The sequence below is a fragment of the Lentinus tigrinus genome, assembly GCF_003813185.1.
Source record: "Lentinus tigrinus ALCF2SS1-7 unplaced genomic scaffold L226scaffold_10, whole genome shotgun sequence".
In the NCBI taxonomy this organism is placed as follows: domain Eukaryota; kingdom Fungi; phylum Basidiomycota; class Agaricomycetes; order Polyporales; family Polyporaceae; genus Lentinus; species Lentinus tigrinus.
Window position 1 is genome coordinate 867,740 of NW_027137919.1, and position 12,976 is coordinate 880,715.

Genomic DNA, 12,976 nt, shown 5'->3' on the forward strand with positions numbered 1-12,976 from the left:
ATTCTCTGCCAGTATATAAGTTGCCCGGGGATACGCTCACCTTGCCTCACCAGCCTCACTTCCCCATTCTCTCGTCCTCTCATGAGACCTCTCGACATAGACTTAGCTCCATGCGCCGCCACTGCCTACTCGCGCTTTCATTCTCGTTTCATATTATCCTCGCTATCGGACCCACACGCCGCGGTCACCCAGCGCGAGACCGATAAGCTACCGCGCGGAGGCGGCTTGTCAGCCAGTCGACCAATGGTGAGTACCATGTCTTCATTCTCTCCGCCGTCGTCCGTGGCTGAACGGGTGCTTGTACACTACAGACAGCACTCACACAACCATCCAGGAGGTGCATGAGTGTATGCTCGCCGGGCCACAGAACGGGCACGAACCAGGCACGAACCACTCCGTAACTCTGCGGGCCCCGAGTGGTGGGTGCCAGGGGCACGTCTCAGTCAAGGTCCAGACTGGGAGACGATCATCGCGCTACCCATAGCGCGGGTATACTTGGATGACCCTTCCGCCACGTAGGCCGCAGATTCTCGAAGACTGCCACAAGACGCGTGCATGGTGTCCAAGAATCGCCTTCATCCGATGCGCCTGCACAAGCTCAAGAGCGTCCAGTCATTGGTATTCTCGCCGTTTCCGGTGCGTTGCAAGCTCGTTGCTAGCATGTACTGCTCGCAGCTCGACTAATCATGTTTATGCAGACTCTCTATCCTGCATAGCCTTGATCTGGGCGATCATGGGCGGTGGTGACATACCATTCCCAATCTCAACCCGCAACTCTGCCGTGGCTATAGCACATCTACTCAAACAGACCGGCATACGACAGTTGGTTGTCAGCAGCGATCCGATGTCGCCAGGATCCTCATGCGGCGTTGCGCCTGAAGCCACACCAGAATTCGAATCGCTTTCCGATGGCGATTACAGTGGGGCACCCATGGACCCAAGAACATGGACAGTCGTCCAACAGCGATCTGTGAGCCTCACTTGGATTTGGTACGCTCGTGATCGCAATGCACAGCATGCTGGACGGACACAACAAGTGGGTATGAGATATGTAGTGTCTTGTTCGCGTAGTAGTCGTAAACCTAGATACGTATCCTGTAAATCCAAACAGCGTAGGTACACCTCTATAAAACATCACATCTGTGCCTGCATCTGCACATCACGTCCACGCTGGCGCGCCCATTCTCCAGGCAAGTTCTCATAATCCTGTGGTCCATACGGCTCGAACAGCTCCTTGAACACGCTCCCCTTCCTGTGCGCCTCCAGTCCCAAATCACGCATGAGCATATCGACATACGGCACCGCGTCAAACACGAAATCCGGCAGCCTCGCGCCAAACCCGCACGGGTACCGCCATCTCTCGAACTGCGCGTGCAGCGTGGCCTCCCAGCGCGCGTCCTCCGCCGATGGAGCGAGCCTGTCGAGCGCGCCATCGAGGTAGGCCGAGATCCAGAGGGCCTGTGCGGAGGCACACATGGACGTCCCGACAGAGGTGAGCATGCCTGCAAAGGCGATGTTGTGCGTGTGAAGCGTCGAGGGCGGGACCATGAAGCGGTACAGCCGGAATGGCTGGTTGGCTGCGGTTGGGGACTTGCCCTCTGCGCGTAGGGAAGGCGCAACAGTGGGTTGGTCTTTGAGGCGGGGAAACCGCTCGAGGACGACTGAGTCTGCTTTGAGGGCGAGCGCGTCAGGCTGGGGAGAGTAGTGCGGGAGGCCGAGCTCGGCAGCTGTGCCGGGCGGGAGGAAGTCGATGGGCGGACGAGCCTTCCAGCCCGTTGCGCAGAGGAGCGCATCTGCCTTGATCTCTTCCCCGGTAGAGAGATGTACTGTCTCCTCAGAGAGGTGTGTGATGTCGGCGATGTGCACACGGATGGTGCCATCGCGCACGAGTTCGAAGAAGTCGGTCGGGAAGTTGAGGATGCTGAGTGCGCTGCCTGTCCAGAAGGGGCTGTTCCAGGGCTTCAGCTTTGCGGTCTCGGGGTGGTCGTCGAACCGAATGAGCGTGAGTACATCGTTGCCCAGAACAGTCCAAAACGCGTCGACGATCTTCCGCCCGAGCCAGGTGCCGTGCAGAAAGCGGCGGATGCCCCCGTACCCGTCCTCGTCGCCCCACACGCACGGGCTGAACCACGTGAGGAAGCGCGTGTGGACGAGCTGCTCGAGCAGCTTCTTCAGCGGCGTCACGTACGGGGGCGACATCCACATCGGCCCACGACCGCTCTTCCGGATGACGAGGTCAACGGGCACGCCAGAGGAGGCGAACGCATATGCAGCGTCCCACGCGGACTTGGCTCCTCCGAGGATAGAGACGGTGCGCGCGGTCTTGAGCAGGTCAGCGCGGCGCGCAAAGTCCTTGATGTGGAAGAGCGGGCGGCCAAAACTCTCGCGGCCAGCGAACTCGGGGAGGTTCGCCTCAGAGGTCAGGCCAGTGGCCACAATCAGCCTGCGTGCGTCGATCCGCGCTGTCTCGCCCGTGCCGAGAGAGCGTACGGAGAGGACCCATCCGCCGCGCTCTGGGTCTGTGTTCTCTTCCGCAGCCTCTACGCGCGTGCTGAATCGGATCCGGCGGTACACGCCAAAGTGCTCTGCGTACTTGGTCAGATACTGGTGCACGACCGCGCCGGGGATGTGTTGGCCGGGCTTGACACCAAACGTGGCCTCGTCCATCGCAAAATCGGGGAACTCGTAGTTGCCCAGCATGTTGTTCGAATGCAGGCCTGGGTACAGGCGGCCTTGCGACCACACCCCGCCGAGGGTCTCTTCTGACTCTAGAACGAGGACATTCTCGTCTGGATGCAGCTGTATGTACGTCTTCGCCGCAGCGAGCCCAAACCAACCTGTAGAGAAGGATTGATGTGAGGAAAGAGCGGGCTTCCTGAAGAGATCTGCACTTACCAGCGCCTACAACGACGCAATCGAACGTTTCCATGACAGCGGACTCGGAGGCACGTTCAGCGGACTTGGACTGCAGGATTATACGACCAGAAGGAGGGAGCACAGAAAGAGGGCTGGCTACTGCACGCAGGTCGCAGGAGGACAAGATGGATTGGGTCCACGTAGACAAGCATGCTTGCGACAAGGCTGGCGACGAAACACCGCGCCGGGCGTCAGCTTGCACGAACCGTTCCATGTAGCAAGCCTAGCGCCGTACGGGTTTGACCAATGACGGGTACGCATATCCTATACTTACGGAGACTCGGAAGATCGTGAGCTATCGATAGATACTGGGGGTCAGACATAACAGGACTAGACTGAGACTCGGAACAGCATGAGGCGTGATCGGAAATCATACAAGCGAAACGTTGCTACTTTTGAGTCTCGCCAGGCGCGGTACGTACGAGCAAGTAAGCACTAGACGAGTCGTACACAAATGAAACAAGAAAATGACTGAAGACATAGCAATAGCCAAGCCACATTACGGACCGCTCGTGCAGAGTTCAACTAGAGCAGTCAACTAGTCACGTCCCATCCGAGTCGGTGCATCTCCAGCTTCGTCGGTGCCCTACGGCGCTGGGATGGGACGGTGCGCTAGTACCCTACTACGATACGGGTGTACTACCTCGGTGGCTCTGTGGACTTGCGCAAGCGAGAAGAGGGAGGCGGGTGGGTTGAAGAGCGAGTCGTCGACCGAGTGAGACCGTAAACAGAGCGAGCAAACGGCAACGGCGCTTGTGAGCGGCGGGACCGTGGAGGATGAGAAGAGCACGCAAGACCTTCTGTTGCATGTACAGGCCAGCTCTCCAGCGTGGCCGCCACTCCGGGAAATGCAGCGAGGGTGAGGACGTGGTCGAAACAGGTGAAATATGGTCGTCGCATAGAACTAGAGGTCGTGGTCGCGGGAGGGGAAGAACCTTTGCGGCGTAACGAGTGATGATGAGCGCGAGAACGCGCCGGGAGATAAGGATGAAGGGTGAAGGAGAGTGTACACGGACGGTAGAGCTCGATTGAAGATGTGCAGCCATGTAGACGCGGTCGGGACACGCCACACGTCGCGCACTGTCGACGGAAGATGTTGTGAGTCATTCCTGCCGGCCCGGGAACTTGAAAAACTCGGATACGCGTGCTGAACCGTCTGAATCCTCGAACTCGGGCATCCTCTAATGTTCTCCGTCTACTTCCTGTATAGGGGGCAATTAGCATATCATCGTGCTAAACATGTCCGGGGTACTCACCAAGCGCTGCATTAGTCCATGAAATGTCAGGCGGAGGATCTTCCGCTTGTGTAGCTCGGGTAAACATCTCGTAGCGTGTGCACGGAGAACCTCTTCCTGATCATCTAGATGCGCATCTACCTCGAAGGTGACCTCCTTCGGACGCTCGAATGGCTCGCGCGAGAGGATGCAATCGAGAGCCTCGAGTGTGTCATGATCGAAATGCAATAGGTCAGAGTCGGACCACAGGTCGAGTTTTCTTTGGGTATCGACGTTGTAGAGGTGAACAGAGTGTAGCGTTTTTAACGATACGTCCTGCAGGACTGAAGCCACATTTTCCCAATTGCCATAGGAATCACGAAAGCTCAGGGACAAGTGTTCTAAAGCGACGAATCCTGATAGGGACAGGCTGTCTGGGCAGTAGGTACAAAAAGTATCAGCAAGGAATAGCAAATAGTCGACGAGATGGAGAGTCATACATACCGTCAAATGTTACATCGAGATATGTGACAGACTGGCGAACGCAACCCATGAACGCGACTACAGCTTCCCGCAACGATCCAGCGAGAGGCAAGCCAGAGTAGAAGCCATAGGTCAGCACTTTGATAGTCGAACCACCTAGTGCTGCTGTGATCCACTTAAGGAACGTCTCCGCACAATCCCGCGGGTCTCCGAGTGCATAGTAGATAGAAAGGGTGTGTAATTCTGGCCAATAAGTGCGTACTGGATGGGGCGTCATCTGCAGGTGTAGTGCCTGTGAGACTGTGTGCCATGTAAGACAGGAGGTACTGAGGTTGGAGAGCAATGGTAATGCTGTGAGTATTCGTCGGACATCGTTGAAGGAAGAGAATATAGAATTCTCAAGCCTTAGGGTTGTGATGGTACGGAACTGTGACAGCGGCAGATGCCACCTGACGGAAGGTCGCTGGTGGGTCCAATCTATACCACTGACAATCAGTTGACGCAATCCCGGGAGCTTCCCCGCAAACTCAACGAGGAATGGACGACCACCAATCGAGCTGAGGAATTGATTATGTCGCTTATCCTCGTAGATGCAAAGGACGTTCACGGATGCGAGATACCGGCTCATGGTCTCCGAATGTAGGACCCTCTCGACGAGCAGGTTGTAACGGCGCTGGTTCCCGATGTATATTGTTTCAAACAGTTTAGCCCTGCTCCTTGGTAGCCAGGTCCGACAGACAAGAGCACACATGGCGAGTGTGTGAGTGTCGGGGAAGCCGATTATGTCCGTGAGGGCTGCAGCTGAGATAACATCGTCCGTGATCTCTGGTGGGATGTAGCGGGGCATGACTCTGCTCTCACTTCGTGTGAGCTCTCTCCGTAACCAGCAACTGATACTAATTGTCTGACGCACCTTGTGAAATTCTCCGGGCTCACGTAGGGGAGACAAAGTCAGGCTGTGGAAGGTCGGGACGACGCACTGGGTGCAAGAGGTAGGAGGTGAGAGATGTTGATTCGGAGGACAAGGAGGGTCTCCTAGGGATGACTGGCGCACGAACTACATATGCATGACAGCACCTTATGGTCGGTTGTCAGGGCGAAAGGGAATGACGTTCGGCGGAATCGCAGACGTCTGAGAGGGCGACGATTTCTCGGTCCATCATTCCACGTGGCATAGACGCCGGTGTCTACTGAACGTAGCAAGTTTGATGGCGCGCTTTGCCTTTTGACCAGCACCAGCTACTAGCACCACTGCGAAATATATCGGCTTATGCAATATGACCAACATGTAGAATCGAAACCAGTATTCAGCGAGGAAGACTGTCACGGCACCTCCATCTTGGTACTTGTCCCCGGTATGCATTTCGTGCCCTTTCCTGTCCGACGCCGAGTCACCGCCGCGTTCATGTTCCATGAAGGTCTTGGCAAGCAGGCGCGTGCATGCAGGACGTACTAAGTACACTGATGACAGACCTCCGTCTGCTTGACAACCTAGAACTCCTCAGTACTCATCTACCGATTCGCCGACCTTCCCTGGGTGCATCGTTCGATAGGTTTGGAATCCGGACGTTCTAACCAGCCCTGCGATCAAGTGGACAACCAAGCCCGATAGCGGACCAGCAACTTCAGCAAACTAGGATTGGCGGCCGAGTCCGGGGAAAGGAAACTGAAGGGGACGACAGCACGGCAGCTGAGCGCGACCAGAACACAGACTCTCCCGCACTGGCACGTCCGACACTCACGACACGTTTTACTATGGTGGAGAGTCTGGAGACTGCCACGCACACGCGTAAGTATAGAGCACCTCGCACAGCTGACATGTGTGCAGTGCACGTTCTTCGAGAAGCTGGACGAGGAGTTGGATGAAGTGAAGACTTCTACGAGTGCGAGCGGGACATGCGGCGCAGGTATGCTTCACTTCCATCTTGTTCTACATGTGCGCGTATGACCTGCGCGCAGGGCGAATCGGCTCTCAAAGTGAGTGCGAGTGCAAGAGCCCAAGGACGTCCCCATCCGTCTGCTGTAGTGACATATCACTGGCTCCCTCCTGCACCACTCGTCCCCCGTCAAGGTTGAAGAAGATATTTTCATGCATGATGCCGCAGTGCGGTTGACTGGTATGGGGCATGCGCATCAGGTGCATGTCCCAAGACTGTCAGGAGTCACAAATTTTTGGGATGCACGTCGTTGTGACTCTCCTCGCCGTGTCGTTGGCGTGGCACCCCGCGACGTTGCGTGCATGACCCTCGCGCTTCTTCATGTGGACGAGCACCCCGCACGGGGCCGTCAACAACTTGTACATACAGTAACATCGTCATGCTCAAGTACGTCTCCTCTTCAACTCGATCCCGTTCCTGCTCGGCAGTTGCCGATCTATTCCAAAAAAGTGGGCCTCCCCCTGGCCTCCCCACATCGATTCGCCTCTCAGTGCCACTACCTGCTCACTACTATATCGTGGTCTTCGTCATTGTCGCAGCTGACAGCATGAACGGCATTGAAGACAACAGTCGTGCACTCGTTCCCCCTTGCTTCTTCATTGAAGATGAAACTTTTCAAGACTCGCTCGATCTCTATCAACGAGGATATCTGCATCCTGTCGCTATTTCAGACATCATTCGCCCCGACCCCTCGACCCCTGCATCTCGCTCTCAGGACGCTCCCAGTGGTTATCGCATACTGCACAAACTTGGTGAGGGAGGGGAGGCCACCGTCTGGCTTGCTCAGGAGGTAGATCGTCTTGAGTGAGTGCATCTGCGTACCGTTACAAGCGATTGACAGTTACCATCATCCGTGCCCCTCAGTCGCGCAGTAGCTCTCAAGATATTCTCTGCCCACTGCTCCTCCGCGGCTGAGCATGAGGCGCGCGCGCTCTCAAGGCTTGCATGGCATCCCAGAACGTACTCTCCCTACTCGACGACTTCACCTTCACTGGCCCGAACGGCGCCCACAAGGTACATATCACTGAAGTGATCATGCCTCTGAAGAAACTGTACTCCCTACTTCCAGCTTGTGCGAAGAAGCAGGTTGCGACAGACCTTGCGCGTGGACTTGCGCACGTACACCGCTGCGGCTTTATACACGGCGGTACGTTTTGGCTCCGCATATATGCATATACGCACATCTTGCTGATTGACTAGAACATGACTCGCTCAGATATACACATCGGCTGCGCTATGCCCCCCGCATTCACCGAGAATACAATTGCGCTCACGATGTCGCTGTTGGATCGGTACGACGCCACAATGGTGATACCGAGGGATCCAGCACTTCGTAGCTGCTCGCTCCCTCCTTACCTTCTGGATCCATGCGACATCCTTCGGGTCTATAGATATTACGGCGGCCTCAAAGCACGCCAGGATGCGAAGCTTTTGGACTTTGGGAATGGTACGTCCCTTTCCGCCCACCCACTTCCACCGCCGTCCATGACACGCATATCGTCGACTGCAGCTCGGCGAGTTGGAGAGGAGGATGCTGATGTCGTCCGCTGGATGTGTCCACCACCCGAGGCCGCGTTCGCATACTATGGATGTGGTGGGCTCGAGATACTCCCCACTACGAAGGGTGACATATGGTGTCTGGGTGCTCTGGTGAGTCTTCCGTTCGCTCTCAGCGCGCTTCGTGTGAGGCTCATAACGCGAACGAAGATGCTTCGGCTTTTCACCAACGAAGCCATCCTCTATGACTCAACCTCCATCATTCTAATTCAACAAGCAGAGTTGGAAGGCGTCATCCCTCCTGCCTGGCGCGCGTTCTGGGATAGAAACGAGATTCTGCGCAGCAATACAGGTGTGTGGCCTCTTTCAGCATATCAGAATGACCGTTGTCTGAGCATTTACTTTCGACTTTCAACGCAGATCAAGTTACGCCTGAGAAAGCTGAAGCAGGATGGTCCCGGCGGCGTGATCAATTTTCACAGAAGAACCCTGAAGTCGACTTGGCGGAGGCTGATCTCCTCATCGCTTTGATGCGTCGAATGCTCGCGACGAATCCTGATGTGCGACCATCGATAGACGAAGTTCTTGCGCATCCTTGGTTTGCCGAGGACAAGGCAAATTGGTCATAGCAAGAGGGACGCCGCCCAGGATGGCTGCCCAGGTGCCTTTTGTTGCGAAACCACGTCTTGCACCCGGTGAGTATTCCCGTCACCTCTGGCTGTTACCGACATACACTAATGCATTTCAGTGACCCATATATGCAATTTCGGACACAGGTGAGCACTACATGTGCATAAGAGAGTCGCTGTAAGTTATCGAGGAATCGGACGACCAGAAGGGCCTCTGCGCCATCCTCGCGAGTGCCGCTTCTGGCGACGACGACGCACGCACGGACGGTCCCCAGATCAACTTCATTCCTGCCGTCACGGAGGACAATGCGTACGAGTACAAGCAGATGTCGTCGAACCCTACTACGTACGCAGGTTCCTGACGGCCGCGCTTGGCATGCCTATTGCTACTGCGGAGAGGGAGGACGAGGACGTTCAGGGCACGTCGCCTTCTTCTTTCACGAGAACAAGGACAGGGATGGCCACGCCAGCGCCAGGGTCCTCGCTGTGACTAATTGTCATGTCACCCTCCGCAAGAACACTGCCGTTCCGTACCAGTACAACGACGCTGGCGCTCCTCGGCGGCACGTCAGACTTGCCGGCTTCCGTCGATTCCAGCGCGGCCTTGACGAGATCACGAGTGCCACGGCCGCCCACGCAACAAAGGCCGTCCTGTTGACTCGAGACATCGTCGACTTGCACTCGAAGCTGCACAGCGAGGATGCGGAGGAGGCAGAGGAAGCGACGGCTGCAATAACGATCAAGCACGCTCAGTTGGAACAGGAGACGAGGAACATCGCCGCTCTCGAGCACTTCCACGACGAGGTCTGCAAGCAATGGGCCAATATCAAGCATCGTGACATCGGCTACGTCGACTGGGCTCCCAGAATAGCCGTTGATGTCGACGATCGCAGCTACACCAAGGACATCGGCACGTTCGAGGTCGATGCGGAGAGGTTCAGGGCCCAATTTAAGGGCAATGTCGTCGACCTAGGTGCGTCTTGCCTTGTCTTCTCAATTGAACATCGTCTGATCAGAAGGAACCCTTCAGGAGCGAAATATACCTCACACGAACTCGCCAATAAGTTCTACTCCGACAGTAACAGAAGGACCGCGTTCAAATTCCCCACCAATGGCCAGCTTCGGATCCACGGCTGCCGTACGCCCGAGGATCTGGCCAACCCCGACACTTACGACAGCAACGGTGAGCCCTGCGTCGTCGTCATGAAGGACGGCAACACCAGCGACCTCACCGTCGGACGCTACGCTGGCCTCGAGGCCTACACTTGCGACAATCTCGGTGTCGAATCCATCGAGCTCGCTATCTACAACTACGACAAGCAGTCTGGGTCCTTCTCCGCCAAGGGCGACTCTGGCTCCCTCGTCTTCGACGGCCAGGGCAGGATGGTCGGCATCCTTCACTCTGGCTTGGCGCAAAGCGGGAGTAACTACGTCACCTACGCGACGCCCGCCTGGTGGGTTATCGAGCAACTCAAGCTGCAGTATCCGCACGCCAACTTCGACTGCGATCACTTCTGAATGCGGATATGTACCCTTCTTTCACCTTCCAGTATGCCCAGTAGTGCGAGGAAGGTTTAGAGGACAGGGTGATCGTAGACCGTCATGTGAACCCTCTTTACAGTTCGAGACTCGAAGTCATGTCGTTTCTGAGCATGATATTTGACCGCCTCTGACATTGGGACTCGTGACGTGCAGGTCGAAGAAGAAAAGCGATGACTAGGAGAATGCGAAGGGCAGATGAGAGTAGAGTCCGTATCTTACTATCGCATCGCACATTGGACACGAACTGCAACCATGGGACGTCCCTAGACATTCAAGAATCATCAGAGCGACCCCAGACTCGTCAGGTCAAAAGATAACTCACCTTGTCTATACTTCCGTCCGATGTTCTCGGTATAATTACAAAATACAACAATCCCCACTGGATTCGACCAAATCCACGTGCACGCCTTCTAATCACTGCTTCTTATTCAGATACGCCGTCCACCACTCCTCGAACGGGTTCCACCCGAGCCCGCCAAAGCCCTCCATCAAGTCCTCCGTCTCGTGCACGTACAGTTGAGTATTCTGCGGCCGCGGCGTCCCCTCCTGCGGGCAAGGGTGTGTTAGCGCGACCCCGTCAAGATTTCCCCCAAGAGCAAGCGCAAGCGGTCGACAGGAAGCACGGAGCGAAATAGAAGGTAAGAGGTAAGAGAAGACGCACCTTGGGCGGCTCGGCATCTGCGACGATGTGCGCGTGCGGTACGCCGAGGATGCGCGCGAAGATGAGGCACATCTCGTACTTTGTGAACGGCTCCTCGGCCGAGTAGTGCAGGATCGGGGGGATGACGCGCGAGGCGGGGAGTCCTCGAGGTGGCCAGATACGGGTTCGGACCACATAAGACGCATACATATATGACGATAATGCTTACCGCTAAGACGAACGAGAAAGTCCGCAATGTCCAAAACGTTCGTGGGGTAACGCGTCGCATAGTGGTCCATCTTGTACGTCCTCCCGCTTTGGTCGGCGACGATGTCAAGGAGGAAGTTCACCGCACTGTCGCTGTTCTTTGGCGCGGGGCCGTACCTGCCGGCGTGGATCGTGTCAGCATCTCTCCCATCCCTTCTCACGATGAATCCGGATGAAGAACGCACAGGACGGGTACACGAAGGACGATCGCCTTCGCTCCAGGAACGCCAAGGACGGCAAGTTCGCCATCCCGCTTTGTCCTGCCGTAAAGATTGACAGGGTTCGTGGCTGCGGAGGGGGTGTACGGCGGGGATGTGCCGTCGAACACGTAGTCTGCAAACTTCCTTCGTCAGCTGCGATCGGTGCCAGTAAGGGGCATGTACCAGTGGAGATGTAGACGAGCTTGAACTTGAGGGATTGCGAGAGCTTTGCCAGGCTCTCGGGCACGGAAACATTGATCTGGAATCAGAGGATGAGCGAATTCGTCCTCGTGAGCCGGACATACAAAGATGTGAGCCGACCTTCTGCGCTGCTTCGGGGTCCTGTGGAAGACATCTGTTCTGAGTATACACAGGACTTGCAACAGAGCATCGTCACAACACCTTCTCAGCGACATCGGGTCGTCTCTCTGCCGCACAGTGAATTACCCCTGTCGTGTGCTTAGGTCAACGATACTAAATATTGGGAGGAATGGGCGCACAGTCCGGCTTGAAGTCCGAGAACAATGACTCTGTTGCAGACGCATCGAGCAGGTTCAGTTGCTTGAGCTCGTCGGTGGCACGCGAGTGTGCCAGTCCGAGGACAGTGTGGCCTGCCGATTTGAAGGCTGCATAGACGGCAGACCCGAGTACCCCAGAGGCACCTGTTAATTCAATTCAGCCTCTCGATGGTCAAGATTCACTAGGGGCAGATCCGCTGGCTCACCGGTGACTATTACCCGCATTTTTCCCTAGCTCCTAATACTAGTATCTGTGTGTCAGATAGGTTGTTGGTGGTCGAACGCAAGAGCAGAGTCGCGTCGCATATCGCAGCCGGGGACTGCGAACAGGCTCGGACTTTGCCGGTGGGACCGATTCCTCGAGCGCGGCTCCCACGTGGCACACATCCCTATGACATCATCGGATCCTACTCCAATAGTCGACTCTTGCGTATAAGTAGGGCGCATCCTGAGCAGATGGGCCTCCAGTATACCACCACTAACCACCATGTCTTCCGCAAACAAGTCCTTCGGCACGCAGTCTCCCCCGCTTGAGGCGACTGGCGACGATCAGCCTATGGGTGTGTCCTCCATCAGCGGCGACAAGCCGCAGGCTGTCTCGGACAAGCAGCAGAGACAAGGTGCGTTTCTCATACTTACTCTGAGGCTTATTGAGAATTCGCAACTCACTCTCTCTGGTGGACCAGGCTACTTCGAGAACGAGAAGGGAAGCATTGCAGACGATATGCCGTCGAGAGTGTCCGGGTCGCAGGGCGAGGTGAGCGAACGTGGTTGTCGTGATCATACATTGTCACTGACGGATACGTGGATATCAGAAGTCCGAGAAGATCAAGACGGATTGAGGAATCGTTCAACACGTACCTCAAGGACATCGTGATGGTAGAAATGAAGTCATGCATGTCAGCGCGACTCCGAGTTCGGACTGATTGTATTGTACGGTGTTGGACCCTTAGCCCAACGAGGCGCATTCACGGACCTAGTCTACTTTCGATGATTGAAGAGAACGGCGAGCGAGTGGCGGGCGTCGTAGGGAGAAGGTCGGGGAAGTCAATGTAACTCTTCAAGTCTCTTGCGCGAATTGTATAACTGCCACCGGAAGTCAGCCCGACAAGATGCCGCGCTAGCTCAGGATT

The 12,976-nt window shown here is 56.0% G+C and overlaps 6 protein-coding genes across 6 annotated transcripts; 3 read left to right on the forward strand and 3 right to left on the reverse strand.

The window, feature by feature from the left end:
• Positions 1-1,134: 1,134 nt before the first annotated feature.
• L226DRAFT_462018 (FAD/NAD(P)-binding domain-containing protein) lies at positions 1,135-2,929 on the reverse strand (the record flags this gene model as incomplete). The annotated part of the gene is made up of 2 exons (XM_067675691.1): positions 1,135-2,837; positions 2,896-2,929. 2 exons carry the CDS (start codon positions 2,927-2,929, stop codon positions 1,135-1,137), a joined length of 1,737 nt encoding a protein of 578 aa, XP_067536248.1.
• A 1,051-nt stretch (positions 2,930-3,980) lies between these two features.
• On the reverse strand, positions 3,981-5,722 carry L226DRAFT_51599 (uncharacterized protein). Its single transcript, XM_067678463.1, has 4 exons — positions 5,527-5,722; positions 4,635-5,464; positions 4,173-4,564; positions 3,981-4,118 (listed from the first exon to the last, which is right to left on the reverse strand). Exons 2-4 carry the CDS (start codon positions 5,458-5,460, stop codon positions 4,098-4,100), a joined length of 1,239 nt encoding a protein of 412 aa, XP_067536249.1. The 5' UTR covers positions 5,461-5,464; positions 5,527-5,722; the 3' UTR covers positions 3,981-4,097.
• A 1,327-nt stretch (positions 5,723-7,049) lies between these two features.
• L226DRAFT_534587 (kinase-like protein) lies at positions 7,050-8,971 on the forward strand. Its single transcript, XM_067680706.1, has 8 exons — positions 7,050-7,354; positions 7,415-7,697; positions 7,767-7,997; positions 8,061-8,200; positions 8,258-8,399; positions 8,468-8,742; positions 8,796-8,823; positions 8,883-8,971. Exons 2-6 carry the CDS (start codon positions 7,496-7,498, stop codon positions 8,674-8,676), a joined length of 924 nt encoding a protein of 307 aa, XP_067536250.1. The 5' UTR covers positions 7,050-7,354; positions 7,415-7,495; the 3' UTR covers positions 8,677-8,742; positions 8,796-8,823; positions 8,883-8,971.
• Positions 8,972-9,052: 81 nt separating this feature from the next.
• Positions 9,053-10,328, forward strand: L226DRAFT_552708 (uncharacterized protein; the record flags this gene model as incomplete). Its single annotated transcript, XM_067682881.1, has 3 exons — positions 9,053-9,088; positions 9,121-9,649; positions 9,707-10,328. The coding sequence occupies 3 exons, from the start codon at positions 9,053-9,055 to the stop codon at positions 10,192-10,194; spliced, it is 1,053 nt and encodes a 350-aa protein (XP_067536251.1). The 3' UTR covers positions 10,195-10,328.
• On the reverse strand, positions 10,326-12,099 carry L226DRAFT_534589 (NAD(P)-binding protein). The gene is made up of 10 exons (XM_067680707.1): positions 12,050-12,099; positions 11,826-11,987; positions 11,728-11,774; positions 11,647-11,667; positions 11,509-11,584; positions 11,311-11,458; positions 11,088-11,242; positions 10,880-11,022; positions 10,541-10,764; positions 10,326-10,481 (listed from the first exon to the last, which is right to left on the reverse strand). The coding sequence occupies exons 1-9, from the start codon at positions 12,066-12,068 to the stop codon at positions 10,633-10,635; spliced, it is 903 nt and encodes a 300-aa protein (XP_067536252.1). The 5' UTR covers positions 12,069-12,099; the 3' UTR covers positions 10,326-10,481; positions 10,541-10,632.
• Positions 12,100-12,305: 206 nt separating this feature from the next.
• Positions 12,306-12,950, forward strand: L226DRAFT_612671 (uncharacterized protein). Its single transcript, XM_067686412.1, has 3 exons — positions 12,306-12,463; positions 12,530-12,600; positions 12,659-12,950. The coding sequence occupies exons 1-3, from the start codon at positions 12,331-12,333 to the stop codon at positions 12,683-12,685; spliced, it is 231 nt and encodes a 76-aa protein (XP_067536253.1). The 5' UTR covers positions 12,306-12,330; the 3' UTR covers positions 12,686-12,950.
• The last annotated feature ends 26 nt before the right edge of the window (positions 12,951-12,976 follow it).

Coding starts and splice junctions, on each gene's coding strand:
- L226DRAFT_51599 (XM_067678463.1), bottom strand. CDS start 5,460: ATGCCCCGCTACATCCCACCAGAGATCACGGACGATGTTATCTCAGCT. Junction 4,565..4,634: donor TCTCGATGTAACATTTGACG/GTATGTATGACT, acceptor CCTACTGCCCAG/ACAGCCTGTCCCTATCAGGA. Junction 4,119..4,172: donor ATGGACTAATGCAGCGCTTG/GTGAGTACCCCG, acceptor CCCCCTATACAG/GAAGTAGACGGAGAACATTA.
- L226DRAFT_534587 (XM_067680706.1), top strand. CDS start 7,496: ATGGCATCCCAGAACGTACTCTCCCTACTCGACGACTTCACCTTCACT. Junction 7,698..7,766: donor CTGCGGCTTTATACACGGCG/GTACGTTTTGGC, acceptor TGACTCGCTCAG/ATATACACATCGGCTGCGCT. Junction 8,400..8,467: donor GATTCTGCGCAGCAATACAG/GTGTGTGGCCTC, acceptor CTTTCAACGCAG/ATCAAGTTACGCCTGAGAAA.
- L226DRAFT_534589 (XM_067680707.1), bottom strand. Junction 11,668..11,727: donor GACCCGATGTCGCTGAGAAG/GTGTTGTGACGA, acceptor TGTCTTCCACAG/GACCCCGAAGCAGCGCAGAA. Junction 11,585..11,646: donor ACCCCGAAGCAGCGCAGAAG/GTCGGCTCACAT, acceptor CTCTGATTCCAG/ATCAATGTTTCCGTGCCCGA.
- L226DRAFT_612671 (XM_067686412.1), top strand. CDS start 12,331: ATGTCTTCCGCAAACAAGTCCTTCGGCACGCAGTCTCCCCCGCTTGAG. Junction 12,464..12,529: donor GGACAAGCAGCAGAGACAAG/GTGCGTTTCTCA, acceptor CTGGTGGACCAG/GCTACTTCGAGAACGAGAAG. Junction 12,601..12,658: donor TGTCCGGGTCGCAGGGCGAG/GTGAGCGAACGT, acceptor CGTGGATATCAG/AAGTCCGAGAAGATCAAGAC.